This window comes from Astyanax mexicanus, chromosome 4, assembly GCF_023375975.1.
Source record: "Astyanax mexicanus isolate ESR-SI-001 chromosome 4, AstMex3_surface, whole genome shotgun sequence".
In the NCBI taxonomy this organism is placed as follows: domain Eukaryota; kingdom Metazoa; phylum Chordata; class Actinopteri; order Characiformes; family Acestrorhamphidae; genus Astyanax; species Astyanax mexicanus.
In genome coordinates, this window is record NC_064411.1 from 1,072,501 (window position 1) to 1,092,210 (window position 19,710).

Here is a 19,710-nt window from a genome sequence, read left to right on the forward strand (position 1 = left end):
TTTAATTAGGAACACAGAAAACAGTAATGAAAGTTAGTAGTGCACGAATTTAACGTGCTACGCTTGTGAACTGGAGCTTCACAGACCCTGCTGAAATATAATACAGCACAAGTGTGTGTTCACCATCGATCTGCTGTAGATTTCTAAAGCCCAGGCTGTAATCATGTGTTCAGTCTTTTTGTTTGTTGTTCTGTATTTTATTCCCTGCAATCAGTGAAATATAAGAGAGGCTCTTGGCTGAAAAAAAATTGATCTGAGGGAGCTTCAGTTATGTTTCGCTTATAATAAGTAGATAATTATAGCTCTGGATTACAGCACTAACAATTTCTGATACACTGAAGAAAGTGGTTGCATTTTTTTTGTGCACTTAAATCAGATGTTACTCAGAGGTAGTGCACCTCTTGGTGAGAGATCGTTGACTGGGTCTGCGCTGTTAGAATAGCATCAGCTTTAAACAAAATTTCAGCAATAAACAGAATAAAGAATAAAATAACATTAGTGTTCCGAACGTGCCAAAGTCAGAGCTCACCCGACTCTTAAAGGAAATGACGACTGGCACTCTGATTGGTTTATTTCACGTTACGCCCAAAATAAACCACACCCACAATTAATTAAGAGAATTAGTTCATGCCTTTTGCACGTTTTGAGCCACTCAAGGTGTTTTTTTTTTTTGAGAGCTCATGATATAAAAAAGACACACCGACACGCCCATTTTACTCAGTTTACAAATTTTGAGGGGGGATGCATTATTGGACAGATAGAAGCAGGATAGAAGCAGGATCCAGCCCCCTTCACCTTAGTTTGCAGTGGTGCTATAAACAAGAAATCTGGACTACTACAGACTAAACATGTAGAATTCCATATAACAAATCCAGGTTCTGGTCGGGATCCAATAAAGTTCAGGACTACAGTTGCAAGAAAAAGTACTGTATGTGAACCCTTTGGGATTATACTTGGATTTCTGCATCAATTGGTTCTGCATTAAATGTGTTCTGATCGTCATCTAAGTCATAACAATAGACAAACACAGTCTTGCACGAAGCTGGAAAGGGTTACAAAAAAGTAGCTCTAAAAGCCTTGATGTTCACGTGTCCACGATAAGACAGACAGACGCTCTACAAATGGAGAAAGTTCAGCAGCACTGTTGCTACTCTTCCTAGGCGTGGCGTAGTCCTGTAAAGGTGACTGTAAGAGCACAGCACATGCAGAATGAGGTGAATCAATGAGGTGAGGAAGAATCCTAGAGCGTCATGCTGACATTTTTGGTACGAATCTACTGTAGACACACCTACACTAACCTGAACTGACCAATCAGATCCTTTACACGGGTATGAGGACTGACCTGACACCTTTAAAGTACTTTAGATGCTCTTTTTCCAAAACCACACTGTGGATTTTTTATGTGTCCCTCGTTTTTAAGCTTTCCTACTTTAAGTGGGGGAAAAAAAACATTTAATTTAAAGAATCAGTTGTTTATGATTAATTAACGTAATTTGAGTTTCAGTTGTTCTTGATATAAAATGTTGGGCACCACTTTAAAATAAGACTACCTTTATAAAGGGTTTATAAATGGTTTACAATTAGTTTATTAATGGTTACTAATTAGTTTGTAAATGCCTTAAAAATCATTAATAATCAGTTATAACACAGTTATAACGTAGAAAGGACAACAATATAGATATAGATGGCTGTGGGTTCACTATTTAACAAACAGCAGGTCATTGTTGCCCTTTCTACGTATGTGTTATAACTGATTATTAATGTTTTTTTAAGGCATTTACAACCTAATTAGTAGCCATTAATAAACTGATTGTAAACCATTTATAAACCCTTTATAAAGGTAGTCTTATTTTAAAGTGGTACCATAATGTTGAATTATTTATCACTTTTTGTTTACAGCATAATTCCACACTGAATAGCTTTAAAATAGTCATAAAAACACACTGGATAAGAAGAGGTTTGCCTAAACACACACACACACACACACACACACTCACACACACACACACACACACACACACATTCACACACGGCGATATGATCCGTCCCTCGAGTCGGAATGACTGGCTGCATCTGTACCAACAAGCCTGTCTTCAAACAAACACACACACCCTAACACACACTCTCACACACACACACACACTCTCTCCAAGCGTCTGTAACACAACCCAGGCTCTCAACACTCCAGCTAATCACTTCAGAGACCTGCCCTCGGTATCAACCCCCTCTGAGCCCAGCTGCTTCAGGAGGCCTAGCCAAACTCAATGGACAAAAAGGAGAGCGGTCCCCAGGATGCAGCTGCGCGGTGGGGCCCTGATGCTGCAGCTTCAGTAAATATACGTAATTCTTCAAAGGCTTTTACTGGCGTGCGTCAGTGAAGCGGAGCGTTCCTCGGCCGTGAGCGTATGGCCGTGTTTACGGGGTGCTTTACTGGTTTCTCTACTGGGAGAACTGTGTTTAAACCACAGTTAAAACACCACAGTTACCTCCATTACCATCAAAGACCGATACGCACCATAAATGTACGAGCATGATGTTTCAGTCTGGAAAAATGTTCCAAAAACGACTATTTTATTGACCTGGACGCTGCATGGGTCCTGTGGTGGAGCTGCATGGTGGGGCCCACTTTATGGCTTGATGTGAAGTGAGCCAGCTACTGGTTAAAAATGAATCTAGATTTAATATCAATTTCCAACAAGTTTTACTGCTGCTAGAATCTAAACACTTAAGTTTTAGATTTTGCATTGCATTGTTCCAAAAGACAGTTAAAATGCTCCGTGAGAAAGTTAAAAAGCTCCGTGAGACAGTTAAAAAGCTCCGCGAGACAGTTAAAAAGCTCCGTGAGACAGTTAAAAAGCTCCGTGAGACAGTTAAAAAGCTCCGCGGGACAGATTTTGCAGACAGTTACAAAGCTCCGCGAGACAGTTAAAAAGCTCCGCAAGACAGTTAAAAAGCTCTGTGAGACAGTTAAAAAGCTCCGCAAAACAAATAAAAAGCTCCGTGAGACAGTTAAAAAGCTCCGTGAGACAGTTAAAAAGCTCCGTGAGACAAATAAAAAGCTCCGCAGGACAGTAGCTGATCTCCGCAGGACAGTAGATCATCTTTGCAGGACAGTAGCTCTCTCCACGAGAGTTCCGCGTGACAGTAGCTGAGCTCCGCGAGACAGTTAAAAGCTCCACGAGACAGTAGCTGAGCTCTGCTAGCTGTCCAATGAAAAACACTTATCTCCAAAACAGCAACTTTACAGGAGAGAGAAAAAACCTTCTAAACTTTTAATGGAAGTCAATGTAAAAAGAGTTTATGTCAGGTCATTTTGAAGAGTTTCTATTGGTCCGTTCATCAAGAAATTTTGGCAAAGTGTAAGGGACCGTTTATCTGTTCAAATTCTGTAGTAAACTAAAAATCGACAAAAATTTAGTTTTTCATAGGACAGCGACGGTATTCAGATTTCTGAGATTAGAGTAAAATCAAAATAAAAAAAAGTAATCAGAGAAGTGCATTTATACTCTTAACTGGAGTATTCTGGGATGTCTCAGCGTGTGTATGAGTGAAAATGTGATGCGTGATGGCGGAAATCTTCATATTTTTGCTAGTGCTCATCATATTGCAGCTTGTTGTTGCACCTTTACAACATATGGCTGTTCACAAAAAAACTAATTATTTGAAATCACATTACTCTTTGATCATATGTATTCAAAGGAAGTTCATGTAAACACTTTCGATATTCCACAATAATCAGATTCTGAAGTTTGTGTACTGTATTTTAGGAACTATAAAGCCACAGTAGTAAGGAACAGTGGTAAGGTTGCCGTGTTTCCCTTCTTCCCTCATTTAGCAAGTCTCATTTCTTTGGGGGGAGTCTAAGTAAACAAAACTGTAATTCTTAAAATAAAAAAACATTGTCTTTTAAAGTCAAATGAGCGCTGAATGTTAATCTACACAGATTTCTCTCCTGAAAACTCCTGTTTATTTGTGCCCTTTCCTTTATTCACAGTGGGCTTAGATGTTTTATATTTTTTCGATATTTTAGCGTGGTTAGCAGCAGTGCTAGCTGCGGGTGATATAAGCTAGTGATTCGTTCCACGTAGCGAGACAGTTTTAACATGGTAAACACACAGACTACAGTCTACAGGCTGATATACTCACCTCTGAAGTGCGAAAGAGCTAGCGCTTAGCACAGTGGTTAGCGGCTAATGCTAAAGCTGCTCCAGCTTGAGTGCTGGAGAAACTTGACTGAAACTCCTGTATTGGCTTTTCTGCTCCTTAATACATAAATAGCAGCGGATTATAAAGCACACTGATGATTCTGTTACCCCTCTCACCCTGTTCTCTCTCTCTTTTTCTCTCTCTCTCTCTCTCTCTCTTTTCAGGAGGAGTGCCGGAACTATATGAAGGTTCTGCTGAGTCAGCATGGTGGGCTTTTCGTGTGCGGCACCAACGCCTTCAACCCGCTGTGTGCCAATTACACCGTGAGTGACCCCGCCGCCGTGCCCGCGGGCAGCGGAAGCCCCTGAGCATCGACCCGCGCCGGCACGGCTCTGACTAAACATGTGGGAAGATGTTTAGTCAGAACCGCAGGACGCGCCGCTGCTCCTCACTGATTTATGACGCCTTTATTCTGTATCACAGCGTCTGGAACGATGTTACTGGAGAGATTTGTCTCAGCATTCCTCAGGTTTACATCGTGTTCACCGCCTGTGCTCTTTAAATATGTGCTGCTATCTTAAATATAAGGCGCACAAAATCAATAAATGTCTGTTTATGTGACGCTAGTAAGGAACAGGGGTGTCGCCATGTCTTCCTTCTAAATCAGCAGGTCTTGCTGCTGGGTGGTGAGACCTGTAAAAGTAAGATAAGTTAAGTAAACAAAACTGTAATTCTTGTAAAAAAAATATATATTTTAAAGTCTACACAGATTTCTCTCCTGAAAACAGTTTATTACATTAGGATTAGATTTTTACATTTCCACTAAGGCTAGCCATGGTTACATGGTTACACTACACTGGAGGACCCTCACCTCTGAACGGTAAGAGAGCTAGCACTTAGCACAGTTAGCAGCTAATGCTAATGCTGCTTCTGGAGCCCTATACTAGCCAGGGTACAAGACGATAACACTTACCTCTGAACGGTGAAAGAGCCAGCGCTTAGCGTTATTATTATTGCTATTATATCAACCATATAGTATGTAGATTGATTTTTCCTTTTAGCATGGCAGCAAACCAAGTACCACAACAACCACCTAACAATGCCCTATTACAGCAACCACCTGATGATACCCTAATATTGACTCTAATAGCAACCTTCTAAGAATACCCTAATATTCACCTAAGATATCACAGCAACCACCTAACAATACCCTAGTATTCATATAAGATGTCACAGATAGCCGTATTCAGCGTGCTAATGCCGCCCAACAGCACTACACTGGGGGACCCTCACCTCTGAATGACAAAGAGCTAGGGCTTAGTGCAGTTAGCAGCTAATGCTAATGCTATTCCAGGAGTGCTATGCTAGCTGGGTTTAGCAGCAGAGTACATTCTGATAAACTCAACTCTGAAAAGTAAAAGAGCTAGCACTTAGCACTGCAGTTAGCGGCTAATGCTAATACTGCTCCAGTCTCAGTGCTGGAGAAACTTCACTGAAACTCCTGTTTAACTCTGTACTTCAGCAGAGTGACTTTACTGCTCCACCGACTGTAACAGTCTAGCTGGGGTTAAGTTAATTAGACCCAACTTATCAGGACAGTTTTTCAGAAATTATTTTAGGAAAAAAAACATGATTCCTAAAAGGTAGCAGAACACTGACCACTGTAAACACTGAAAAGTGCAGGACTTTACTGTGATTTGTGTTCTTTTAACAGAATCTCATCTCAAACTGAGCAGTGTTTAAAGTTTAAGCTGCTTATTTTCTCTGAAGAACTGCAGTTTATCTGTGTGTGTGTGTGTGTGTGTGTGTGTGAGGGAGTCAATTTTTGTATTGTATTTGTAATAGCACTCATCTGAAGGCTTATTTGAAACTCTGAAGGTCTGAACTAAAGTTTATCGATTTAATCTTTTGTATTAGATAAAAAGCACCAAGCACCTATACAATACCACCAATAGGAATTGTGTATAGGATAAATAGGTTTATTAAGTTGGTTTGGTTATAACTTAATGATAATTTGATTCATTCTATTGATTTACTGGATTATTGTTCGGTCACTCTACATTTTCTTCAGGGAAATTTGTGTTTTTTAATTCATTTACGTAGAATGCTAAGCCAGAGCATCGATGAGTCATAGCCTTTATTAATGCTAACATGTTAGCTTTAGCAGTGCTAGCCTAAATGCTAAATAAAGATGTGTTTTGTAAAGTAATGAATGTTGATAGTGAATTATAAGTACAATTCAGCACTGCTGTGGTCTGTGTGTCAGTAGTGTGGTATCAGAGTGAGATGAACGATGTCAGATACTCCAGAATTATGATATAACTAGTCAGTAAAGTCAGTAAATGCTGTGTCTTTCTAATGTGTGTGTGTGTGTGTTCAGAGAGACACTCTGGAGATGGTAGGAGAGCCAATCAGTGGAATGGCCAGATGCCCATATGACCCCAAACATGCCAACGTGGCTCTGTTTGCAGGTAAACACACACTCAGTACCCTACACACTTCCATCAGCAGCTGGAGTCTAAGAGAGAGCACAGTAGGGTCAGGGTCAGGGTTTAAATCAGTCAATGGAGCAACTGTATTTCCCACCGCAAAGATAGAAATATGTCAGAAATGTACCTGAATGCACTTCACTTACAGACCACCACACCAGACCATCAGTGTAGACCATCAGCGTGCTGCAACGCTATTTTAAAAAAAAGAAAATAGACCATTTACTGGGTTTAAGATAGCAATGAGCATCGCAACTCAGCTTGCGCAGGGTGTACGATAGGGTCCTTTGAGTACTTTCACTTAAGTCTGGCTCTCTAGTTCTTTATATTAAGGTACTATGAGGGCTGCACGATATTGGAAAATTTTTACAATGCAAATGTTCTTTTCTCGACCATTTATACGATACTAAACAATGCAGAGCCCATGACGTCACCAGCCTCGCATCTGGACCAATAAAGAGCTGAGTCAGCGCCGAGCTCTCAAAACCAGAGGAAAACAGCAAAACAACAAGAATCTGCTCTTTAATCAGCATTTAAATGGCTTTTTTAAAAGGTAAATAAGATTAAGGTTACGTTTTTCTGAGATTAAAAGTGTGAATTCAGCTGTAACTGGAAATATCTGCAAAACCGCAAAACTGTGCCGGACTGAGGAGCACAGCTTTCCACACCTGCTCAGGTTTACCAGCACGTGCCCAACCATGTGGATGGAGGCCATGCGTGAGGTTACCTCGTGTTTACTCTTGCCCCTCCCCCTCACGCTTCTCAGGCAGCAGCAGCCTGTCACTCACACAGACACAGAGACAGCGCTGTGTATCTACTTCCTCTTGTGTCAAGAATCAAAATATTGCAACATAATGTGTTTGATTTAATTGCCTTAAATGACATCACACGTCCTGCGATGTGACTACTGCACATGCGTACATCGCTATGACGATGTTAAAGCGATATATCATGCAGCCCTAGGTAATATATATATGTAGGGTATTATAAAGCAATTAGAAAATGTGGGACTTTTGTGTACAATAAACATACACGCGTTTTTCTTCTGCTGTAACTTTTCCTATGTATATAAATGCACATATATTCATTATAAATGTAATATTTTCTCTTAAACTCTATTTTAAAGGTTAGGTTAAAATGATGTATTACACTCCCACCTGACTGTTTTATTTATGGAGTGTGTTTATCAGAATCAGAATCAGAATCACTTTATTTCGCCAAGTATGTTACATATACAAGGAATTTGTCTTGGTGAGAGCAACACGTGTATGACACATAACAAATACAGAGACTATAGACAAACATCACACTACAAAAGAATGAACAATAAACAATAAATAGAATAAGAATAGAGTTAAAAGTTCTACAGAAATAAAGAGCACTGAAGAGTGATAGGAGCTAAGAGCTAAATAAAATAAAATAAAATCTGTACTGTACACATATGAATATATTATTAGAACCGAATGTTTCTGAGGTAGGTTTATCTTAAATATTGCTTAGGAAGTTACAGAGGAACATCTGTATAGCTGTGCAAATAAGCAAAGTGCAAGTGAGCAGATTGTAAATCCAGTCAGTTGTGAATACAGTTCAGTGAGTGAGATGTTTGGAGACTCAGATGTGTCCACTGTGGTTAAGGAGTGCTACAGCTCTGGGAAAGAAGCTGTTTGCGTGTCGTGTTGTGCTGGTTTTGATTGTTCGAAGCCTTCTACCAGAGGGGAGAGTCTGGAAGATGTGATATCCATTGATGTCCTGCTCTCTGTGTGATGCTTTCGATCCATTCCTGACCTGACTGACCTTTGCCCTGTGACCTTTGTCCCAGAGGGCAGCCTGTTCACGGGTACGGTGACAGATTTCCTGGCCATCGACGCCGTAATCTACCGCAGCCTGGGGGAGAGCCCCGCCCTGCGCACCATCAAACACGACTCCAAGTGGTTCAGAGGTGAGGACGATAATCAGTTACAGGAACTTTTGAGGAAACACTCGGTGATTAGTTGAATTACGGCTGTCCCGTGACTTTTGGCATGTCAGTGTATTTACTTTACTTTCTCAGCTGGCATTCAGTGTTTGCCCTAAAGATACACTGTTTAATTTTTCAGGCCAATCAGAAGTACACACAGTTTAATAAAAGTTAATAAAAAAGGGCAAGTAGAGGAGCTAGGGAAAAGAGGAAAACAGGGGGTATTTATACAAGGAGACACAGGTGTCAGCAATCTCAGAAGCCGGGTGAGCTGGAGCACTGAAGCATCACTCAGGTGAACCAGCATGTCCAGGAGGTTGGGCGCAGGTGCATTTTCCTCTCTGTTTCTCTCTCTTTCTTTCTCTGTTCCTCTCTGTTTCTCTCTGTTTCTCTCTCTGTTTCTCTCTCTTTCTTTCTCTGTCTCTCTCTGTTTCTCTCTCTTTCTTTCTCTGTTCCTCTCTGTCTCTCTCTGTTTCTCTTTCTTTCTTTCTCTGTTTCTCTCTGTTTCTCTCTCTTTCTTTCTCTGTTCCTCTCTGTTTCTCTCTCTTTCTTTCTCTGTTCCTCTCTGTCTCTCTCTGTTTCTCTCTCTGTCTCTCTCTCTCTCTGTCTCTCTCTGTTTCTCTCTCTGTTTCTCTCTGTTTCTCTCTCTTTCTTTCTCTGTTTCTCTCTGTTTCTCTCTCTCTCTGTCTCTCTCTCTGTCTCTCTCTGTTTCTCTCTCTGTTTCTCTCGCTCTCTCTCTGTCTCTCTCTGTTTCTCTCTCTTTCTTTCTCTGTTTCTCTCTCTTTCTCTCTGTCTCTCTCTGTTTCTCTCTCTTTCTCTCTCTTTCTTTCTCTGTCTCTATCTGTTTCTCTCTCTCTCTCTCTCTGTCTCTCTCTGTTTCTCTCTCTGTTTCTCTCTCTGTTTCTCTCTCTGTTTCTCTCTCTCTCTCTCTGTCTCTCTCTGTTTCTCTCTCTTTCTTTCTCTGTTCCTCTCTGTTTCTCTCTGTTTTTCTCTCTGTTTCTCTATCTGTTTCTCTCTCTTTCTCTCTGTTTTTCTCTCTGTTTTTCTCTCTGTTTCTCTATCTGTTTCTCTCTCTCTGTCTCTCTCTCTCTCTCTCTCTCTCTCTCTCTCTCTCTCTCTCTCTCTCTCTCTCTCTCTCTCTCCCACACTGTGGCTCAGTTCTATCAGTTGTAGATGGATGATAGAGTTTATTTATTTGGTTTTGATATCCACCCTGGATTAAAGGGCCCTCCACACGATTACACAGTGCAGTGTGTGTGTGTGTGTTGTGTGTGTGTGTGTTGTGTGTGTGTGTGTGTGTGTGTGTGTGTGTGTGTGTGTGTGTGTTTCAGAACCCTACTTTGTGAGCGCAGTAGAATGGGGACCTCATATCTACTTCTTCTTCAGAGAGATGGCTATGGAGTTCAACTACCTGGAGAAGGTAATATATATCATATGGTCCATGTGTTGTCATATTAACTATTTTGGAATTAAATTAATTTCATTAGAATTATTTGAATTTGTTAATTTAATTTAATTTAATTTAAATTCCACTTATCGAACTTAATAGGCCCTATTTTAGCATTATATCTATAGACGAGCTGTAATTCAGGCACCGTGCAGCTTTAGATTTCAGTGTTTCAGTGTATCTTTGCTATCATAACGACAGGTAAAGTACACCTTCCACAGCTCAAAACGCATAAAAGGCATGTACTAATTATCTTAATTATTCATGGGTGTGGTTAATTTTGGGCGTAACATGTAATAAACCAATCAGAGTGTCTCTTGCTCATCATTCGCTCTAAGAACCAGAGCGATTGCTATTTTAACAGCGCAGTGCTTCTGCACTTCTCAGCAGAAGCTAAGAAACTGAACTGCTTTTGTTTATTGTTCATGTAAAAGTTGAACATGCAGAACACCTGCACTGCCAAGATAGCAATAAACGTCTGACTGTTGACAGAGCATTGTTGTCAGGGTTTTAATCAGTCAGTGGTGCACCTGTGTTTTCTGCTGCCAAGATAGCAATACTCCAGACATTTACATGAACACATCTCATTTCTAGAACACCACATCCTTTAGTGTAGATATATTCACAGGCTATTCACTGTTGAAAATAGATGGTTGCCAGATAGCAAGATAGCAATGAACATTGGCTCGCACCTTGCATAGGATGTAAGAAATTAAAAACAAAAATAAAAATCTAAATTAGGGGATAAAAAAATGATTATCAAAGTTTATTTCTAATGCAGATATTATTAAAAATACTGATTAATACTGGTTTAATATCTTTGTGTGATTGGTGTGATCAGGTGATGGTGTCGCGGGTGGCGCGGGTGTGTAAGGGGGATCTGGGGGGGTCTCAGCGGGTGCTGGAGAAGCAGTGGACGTCGTTTCTGAAGGCCCGGCTGAACTGCTCCATCCCCGGAGACTCGCACTTCTACTTCAACCTGCTGCAGTCCACCAGCCCCATCATCCGCATGCACGGCCGAGACATCATCCTGGGGGTCTTCTCCACCCCCCCCAACAGGTACACAGCACTGCTGGATTTACTGATTATCACAGTGATGAGTGAGTGTGACTGGGGCATAGGGGGGTTATGGGTATAAGTGTGTTGTAGAGAGCAGAGGGAGGATAATAAAGGAATAAAGTGTGGATGATAAAAAGCACTATCACAATAGTAGAGGGGGACAGGCATGGTAGTATTGGAATGCGGGTGGGTGGGTGGAGGGGGGGGGGTGAAAAATTATGATTTCTAGTTTAAACCTCTTTTTTCTCAGTTTTCCTGAAAGCAAATTAATTTCCAAAATCCATTAAAACAACTTCAAATAAATAATTTAACTCAAATAAATAATTTTACTTCATTTCTGAGGTTATGACATCATCACATCAGATCACTCCTCCTGGAGTTCTTCTGTCAGTCAGTCTCAATCTCTTCCCATTGGTTCCCGTCACCGCTATCACACGTAAAGGGCGTGGCCTCCCTCACCATCATTGTGACAAGATTTGTACGCAGTGTTGTAGGCTGTAAGAGCAAGTTGCTGTTTTCGTAGTTGCGCTATTACACAGTTATACTGCCATCGTGTGGTTTAACCAAAAATGTGGTTAATATTAAAATATTATGTCATATCGAGTTATTCTAGCAATTTAAACTATTTTATTGTGGCTGAAAAGAAAATTACAGAATTAAACCGAATTTAACATTTTTAATTAGTTTAATCAGAGCTAAAACTATACATGGCTGTGATAAAAATTAATAGATTTTGTCCAGATTAAAAAATAGTGTAAAAAAAAGGGTATTAATCATAAATCCATTTTTTTCTTTGTTTTAAAGAACTTTTTGATACTTGGGTTAAATAATAAATTAATTGATTTTAAATCAAAATGTAAGATTATAATTAAATCATAAATATAAGTTGAAAAAAACAGATGATGATGATAGTAGCTAATAGAGGTACTATAGAGGATGGTGTGGGGATGATGATGGTGATAATGATGATGGTGTATAAAGGGATGGTGTAGGGACAGTAATTGGTACTATAGAGGATGGTGTGGGGATGATGACGATGGTGTATAAAGGGATGGTGTAGGGACAGTAATTGGTACTATATGGGATGCTGTGGGGATGATGATGGTGATAATGATGATGGTGTATAAAGGGATGGTGTAGGGACAGTAATTGGTACTATAGAGGATGGTGTGGGGATGATGATAATGGTGTATAAAGGGATGGTGTAGGGAGAGTAATTGGTACTATAGAGGATAGTGTGGGGATGATGATGGTGATAGTGATGATGGTGTATAAAGGGATGGTGTAGGGACAGTAATTGGTACTATATGGGATGGTGTGGGGATGATGATGATGATGATGATGATAATGGTGTATAAAGGGATGGTGTAGGGACAGTAATTGGTACTATATGGGATGGTGTGGGGATGATGATGATGGTGACGATGGTGTATAAAGGGATGGTGTAGGGAGAGTAATTGGTACTATAGAGGATAGTGTGGGGATGATGATGGTGATAATGATGATGGTGTATAGAGGGATGGTGTAAGGACAGTAATTGGTACTATATGGGATGGTGTGGGGATGATGATGATGATGATGATAATGGTGTATAAAGGGATGGTGTAAGGACAGTAATTGGTACTCTAGGGGATGCTGTAGGGATGATGATGATGATAATGATGATGGTATCTATAGAGACAGTGTAGGGACAGTAATTGGTACTATAGAGGATGGTGTGGGGATGATGACGATGGTGTATAAAGGGATAGTGTAGGGACAGTAATTGGTACTATAGAGGATGGTGTGGGGATGATGACGATGGTGTATAAAGGGATAGTGTAGGGACAGTAATTGGTACTATAGAGGATGGTGTGGGGATGATGGTGATAATGATGATGGTGTATAAAGGGATGGTGTAGGGACAGTAATTGGTACTATATGGGATGGTGTGGGGATGATGATGATGGTGACGATGGTGTATAAAGGGATGGTGTAGGGAGAGTAATTGGTACTCTAGGGGATGCTGTAGGGATGATGATGATGATAATGATGATGGTATCTATAGAGACAGTGTAGGGACAGTAATTGGTACTATAGACGATGGTGTGGGGGTGATGATGATGGTGATGGTGATATTGATGATGGTGTATAAAGGGATGGTGTAGGGACAGTAATTGGTACTATAGAGTATAGTGTGGGGATGATAATGGTGGGGATGATGATGGTGTATAAGGGGATGGTGTAGGGACAGTAATTGGTACTATAGACGATGGTGTGGGGATGATGATGGTGGGGATGATGATGGTGTATAAAGGGATGGTGTAGGAACAGTAATTGATACTATAGGGTTTAGGGGGCAGTATGAGTATGATGATGAGTTCTATGTTAATGGGATGGAGACAGTAATGGTACTAAAGGGACATGGTGGGGACAGTAAATGGTACTTTGAGGATGAGGATGGGGGTTTTTCTGGGGACAGTCATCCCTGTGCAGCTCTTAAATTTATACATGATTTCTATAATTCTATTTAGTGTATCATTACAAACACACACACACACACACACACACACACACACAAACAACTGCTCTCCCACTGAATACAGATAAGCTACAGGGAGCATCATTACTCTGAAACAAATTATACATAGAGGATTTGAAAAGGGCATTTATGGTAAATGCCAGTGATAATAACATTCACAACCGAGAGAGAGAGAGCGAGAGAGAGAGAGAGAGAGAGAGAGAGAGAGAGAGAGAGAAAGAGGGGGACACAGGAAGGACATGAGCATCTACATGCAGTGATAACCCTTATTTTAGCTGCTCTGAATGAGAGGATGAGAGGAGAGTGGATCAGACGCGCTAAAACACACAGATTTAAATTTATAATTTCAATTTATAGATGGATTATAGGTTAATACTCACTCAATTGTGTTTCATCCAAATAAAAATAATGAATTAAATTGCTTTAAAGTCATTTTTTGTAATGTATCGTTAGGAAAATTAGGCAATTTGAGCATGTTTTACTTTGTTTATACTTATATGTATATGTTTATCCAACTAAATACATACAGAGGTATAAAAAAAAGTCATCAGGGTACCTCTGATAATTTTCATGATTTATAAATATAAGTTTTATAAATGATTGGTTGTTCAGATCACTACATTTAATTTAAATATATCATAAATATATCAGATGAACACAGTGATATTCGAGAGGTGGGCAGGTGCATAAATGTATTAATTATTTTATTATATAATATAATAAAAGCCTCTAAAGTATTTTTATAGCTTCCAATCAGAGTCTGGTTGAAGCTTCTGAAGGTTGAAGGTATTTTAGATTATTCTTCTTTACTAAACGTCTCCAGTTCAGTCAGGTTTGATTCAGGTTTCTGATTGGACCATGAACAGCCGCTTTAAATAAAACCACAGATTTATAATTTACAATTATATTCAGGTCTAGATAGAGGACTGATAGAAGTGTTTAGTGTTTAGTGTGTTTAGTGTTTAGTGTGTTTAGTGTTTAGGATGTTTAGTGTTTAGGATGTTTAGTGTTTAGGATGTTTAGTGTTTAGGGTGTTTAGTGTTTAGGGTGTTTAGTGTGTTTAGTGTTTTGGGTGTTTAGTGTTTAGGATGTTTAGTGTTTAGGGTGTTTAGTGTTTAGGATGTTTAGTGTTTAGGATGTTTAGTGTTTAGGGTGTTTAGTGTTTAGGGTGTTTAGTGTTTAGGATGTTTAGTGTTTAGTGTGTTTAGTGTTTAGGGTGTTTAGTGTTTAGGGTGTTTAGTGTGTTTAGTGTTTTGGGTGTTTAGTGTTTAGGGTGTTTAGTGTTTAGGGTGTTTAGTGTTTAGGATGTTTAGTGTTTAGGGTGTTTAGTGTTTAGGGTGTTTAGTGTTTAGTGTGTTTAGGGTGTTTAGTGTTTAGGGTGTTTAGTGTTTAGTGTGTTTAGTGTTTAGGATGTTTAGTGTTTAGGGTGTTTAGTGTTTAGTGTGTTTAGTGTTTAGGGTGTTTAGTGTTTAGGATGTTTAGTGTTTAGGGTGTTTAGTGTTTAGGGTGTTTAGTGTTTAGGGTGTTTAGTGTTTAGTGTGTTTAGTGTTTAGTGTGTTTAGTGTTTAGGGTGTTTAGTGTTTAGTGTGTTTAGTGTTTAGTGTGTTTAGTGTTTAGTGTGTTTAGTGTTTAGGGTGTTTAGTGTTTAGTGTGTTTAGTGTTTAGGGTGTTTAGTGTTTAGTGTGTTTAGTGTTTAGTGTGTTTAGTGTTTAGGGTGTTTAGTGTTTAGTGTGTTTAGTGTTTAGTGTGTTTAGTGTTTAGGGTGTTTAGTGTTTAGGATGTTTAGTGTTTAGGATGTTTAGTGTTTAGGGTGTTTAGTGTTTAGGGTCGTTGTCTTGTTGCAGTATCCAGCCCTTCCAGTGCAGCTTCAACTTCAACTTTTCTCCCTGATTCTTAAACATTGTTCTGAAGAATCTGCTGATTTTTACAGGAATCCATGAGATTCTCAACTTTAACAAGATTCCCAGTACCTGCACTGATCCCACCAAACCCCCACAGCATGATGGAACCGGCACTAATTTTACTAAGTGTTTATCTCTTGGAATGCTGTGTTCTTTTTCCTCCGTGCTTAAATAACCGCCTTTTAAATAACTCTAATAATTTTAGCTTCATCAGTGCACATAGAGAACCATATTCCAAATTTCAGAAGCTGCTTATCTAAATGTGCTTTAGCTTTAGCTTTAGCATACCTGAATTGACTCTGTTTGTGGCGTGTGCTCAGAAAAGGCTTCTTCTGCATTAATTACTCTCCCATACAGACTCTGTTGTGTAAAGTGTTTGGAGCTGATCTGGAGGTCTGTAGGTTCACTATAACTGGTCTCTCCATCCTTCTCCTCTGATTATCTGAGATTTTTCTTGTTCTGCAGCTTCAGGTCTTTAACTAGAACTGGGTCTGTGATCCTTCCATTTCCTCACTCTGTTCTTCACAGTGGAAACTGATCAGCTGAAATCAAATCTCTGAGATTATTGAGCTTTTTTAATATCCTTCCTCCTATAAATTAATAATAATAAAATCAACAGCAGACACTCACTACTGTTTTATTGGTGAAACAAAGAGCAAAAATGGCCGCCCTCTCGCACTTCCACGACTGATGAGCACTTTCACAGCTGATTCAAACTCTCAGAGATCTTCTGCTCGTCTCAGTCGTGCCTGATCCCCTCAGAGGAATAAACATATCGAAATGAGCGGGAAATGCATCTGAGTGCGGCGTAATGTGCTGTTCTTAAGTGTGACACATCTCCCCCCCGCCGCTCTGAAACGCTGCTGTTCTGCAGAAAGAGTTTCCCGCTAAGTGAGGAGACGGAGCCGAGCGCCGGGCTCCGCCGTTTCACACAGCTGAATCGTGGGTAATATGCAGCAGACGAGGGGTTATAAAAACAGATGAGTCACTCTGGCAGTTTGAGTCGGAGTGAAAATCACAGGTTTTCTTCTTCTACCCTCCTTTTTTCTCTTCTGTATAATCCCCAGAAAAACGGCTAAAGATATACTGCTGTACCTCACGTAGTTCACGTGCGCGTGGCGGCTGTCTCACGTCTCCCGCGTCCTGCGTTAATGCGTCATTTCATACCTCACCACAGGAGTGAATTGAATTGAATTAATGACACGCCCCCGTACCATCACAGAACCTGGCTTTAAACTCTGAGCTGAACTGAGAACAGTCTGGATGGTGCTTTTTGTCTTGGGTTTAAAGCCAACATCATCTATTTATTCCAAATAAAGATTTGGTGAATAAAGTAACTCTGGAGCTTCTGGTCATGGTGAACAAGTAATAAGTGGTACTAGTGAAAATACTGTAGTGACTCTGTATTGTAGTAGAATGGTGTATTAAGTGTATTATGTGAGACCGTGTTAGACTGTGTTAGACTGTGTTAGACTGTGTTTGATTGTGTTAGATTATGTTAGACTGTGTTTGATTGTGTTAGTTTGTGTTAGACTGTGTTTGATTGTGTTAGATTATGTTAGACTGTGTTTGATTGTGTTAGATTGTGTTAGACTGTGTTAGACTGTGTTAAACTTTGTTAGACTGTGTTAGATTGTGTTAGACTGTGTTAGACTGTGTTAGATTGTGTTAGAATGTGTAAGATTGCGTTAGACTGTGTTAGACTGTGATAGACTGTGTTAGATTGTGTTAGATTGTGTTAGACTGTGTTAGATTGTGTTAGGCTGTGTTAGATTGTGTTAGATTGTGTTAGACTGTGTTAGATTGCGTTAGACTGTGTTAGACTGTGTTAGACTGTGTTAGATTGTGTTAGATTGTGTTAGACTGTGTTAGATTGTGTTAGACTGTGTTAGACTGTGATAGACTGTGTTAGATTGTGTTAGATTTTATTATACTGTGTTACACTGTGTTAGACTGTGTTAGATTGTGTTAGACTGTGTTAGATTGTGTTAGATTATGTTAGACTGTGTTAGACTGTGTTAGACTGTGTTTGACTGTGTTAGATTGTGTTAGACTGTGTTAGATTGTGTTAGACTATGTTAGACTGTGTTAGATTGTGTTAGACTGCGTTAGATTGTGTTAGATTGTGTTAGATTGTGTTAGACTGTGTTAGATTGTGTTAGACTGTGTTAGATTGTGTTAGACTGTGTTAGACTGTGTTAGATTGTGTTAGATTGCGTTAGACTGTGTTAGACTGTGATAGACTGTGTTAGATTGTGTTAGATTGTGTTAGACTGTGTTAGATTGTGTTAGGCTGTGTTAGATTGTGTTAGATTGTGTTAGACTGTGTTAGATTGCGTTAGACTGTGTTAGACTGTGTTAGATTGTGTTAGACTGTGTTAGATTGTGTTAGACTGTGTTAGACTGTGATAGACTGTGTTAGATTGTGTTAGATTTTATTATACTGTGTTACACTGTGTTAGACTGTGTTAGATTGTGTTAAACTGTGTTAGATTATGTTAGACTGTGTTAGACTGTGTTTGATTGTGTTAGAGTGTGTTAGACTGTGTTCGACTGTGTTTGATTGTGTTAGACTGTGTTAGATTGTGTTAGACTGTGTTAGACTGTGTATAGTGTCTCTGAATTGAAGCAGAGTTGAGTTCTGGTTCTACAGTCTGTTTCTCTGCTCCTCTAGAGTAAAAGAAACGTTGATGAGGGAGATGTTTGATGGCACAGTGTTGGCACAGTGATAAAACAGTGTTGGCATAACAGCGCCCTGGTGTTGACATGGTGATGGCACAGCGTTGACACTGTGATGTCACTGTATTGGCACAAAGATGATACGTTGCTGGCATGGCAATGACACAGAGTTGCCACGGCGATGTCACGGCTTTGGCATGGTGGTGACACGGTGGCCTGTGCCCACTGTGCTGGCAGTAGCGCCGGCGCTGTGCCAGGAGGTCATTTGTGTAGTGAACAGCAGGTGAGCGAGACACAGAGCCAGATAGAGACAGTAGTGAGACGCACTGAGACGATTTTTATTACAGCACTATCGGATTTATAACACCAGTCAGTGTGGAATATTCAGATGTTGTGCGAGAGACATAAAGAGATGCTGGAAAAGAGAAGATGATGGTTGGTTATTGGTTCTAGCAGGTTATTGGCTGACTGTGTTCTGAAAGCCCCTCCCCCTTGGGCTCAGCCTTTAGATCTCATTTATCAAAACCTCAGAGGAGAATTACAGCAGGACCAGTGAACACTTCCACTTCCTGTACAGGACTCACTCACTACCATCCTCACACCACCTACTTCCTGTTTACCTTATCCTCTCTAAATCTACCTTATTCTATCTCACTCTACCTCATTCTCTTTATTTTTCGACCTCATTCTTCCTCACTTCCTCACTAATTCTATCTCATTCTCTCTAAAGCTATCTCATTCTATCTCACTCTACCTCATTCTATCTCACTCTACCTCACTCTATCTCACTCTACCTCCCGCTACCTCATTCTACCTTACTCTACCTCATTACTCTGTACTCTGAAGTGCTGTTCCAAATGATGGTATCTCCTCTCCTCCTCTGATCCCCTTATCCTGCACCGCCTCGTTCCTGTACGCTGAACCTGCAGCGCTCCGGCTATAAATTATTCTGCCCTCTGTAAAGACTTTTCGATTGGCTGCCCTCTGAGACCGTCCCTTAAAACCCATCAATTACGCTGTTTGTGTTGCGTTTCAATTCTCGGCTTTCTCCTGCGCTCAGGCCTCGTCGAGACGAACCGAATGAAGGAACTCGGCGGGATGGCGGCGCTGAGCGAGACCCGGCACGGCGCGGGAACGCCGGAACGTCAGCCGGACTCTGACATTTATTGCTTCAATCTGCAGAGCCACAGAATGGAATCTAATGGGGAGCAGTGAAGCGGTCAGCGTGACTGATCCCAGACCAGGCCGCCGGTCGCCTGTGGGCAGCGCGGTTTGGCAGTTGACTGGGTTGGCCCCAGTTCTGGCCCACCACTGGCTTAATGGCTGCGTCCCAGCAGGCCCAGAGTCAGGTGACAGGCGCCAAGCAGCCACCATCTCCCCGGTCCTCCCGCTCCAACTGGGGTTTGACTGGAGACAGACCGTTTACAGCCTCGACCCACCAGCGGATTAGAGCACAGCGCCTCAACCTGAGGGGGAGAGAGACAGGATTAGATTGGTGAAAATTCAATTTA

General features: G+C 40.6%; 1 protein-coding gene across 1 annotated transcript in view; it reads left to right on the forward strand.

Annotated features, from left to right (window-relative positions):
- The window catches only part of sema6ba (sema domain, transmembrane domain (TM), and cytoplasmic domain, (semaphorin) 6Ba), a 173,173-nt gene that overhangs the window by 123,624 nt on the left and 29,839 nt on the right, over positions 1-19,710 (forward strand). Inside the window, exons 6-10 of the mRNA XM_049477199.1 lie at positions 4,371-4,469; positions 6,527-6,617; positions 8,455-8,574; positions 9,924-10,012; positions 10,881-11,098. Of these exons, the coding sequence (XP_049333156.1) occupies positions 4,371-4,469; positions 6,527-6,617; positions 8,455-8,574; positions 9,924-10,012; positions 10,881-11,098 (617 nt within the window). The remainder of the gene's footprint in view (positions 1-4,370; positions 4,470-6,526; positions 6,618-8,454; positions 8,575-9,923; positions 10,013-10,880; positions 11,099-19,710) is intronic.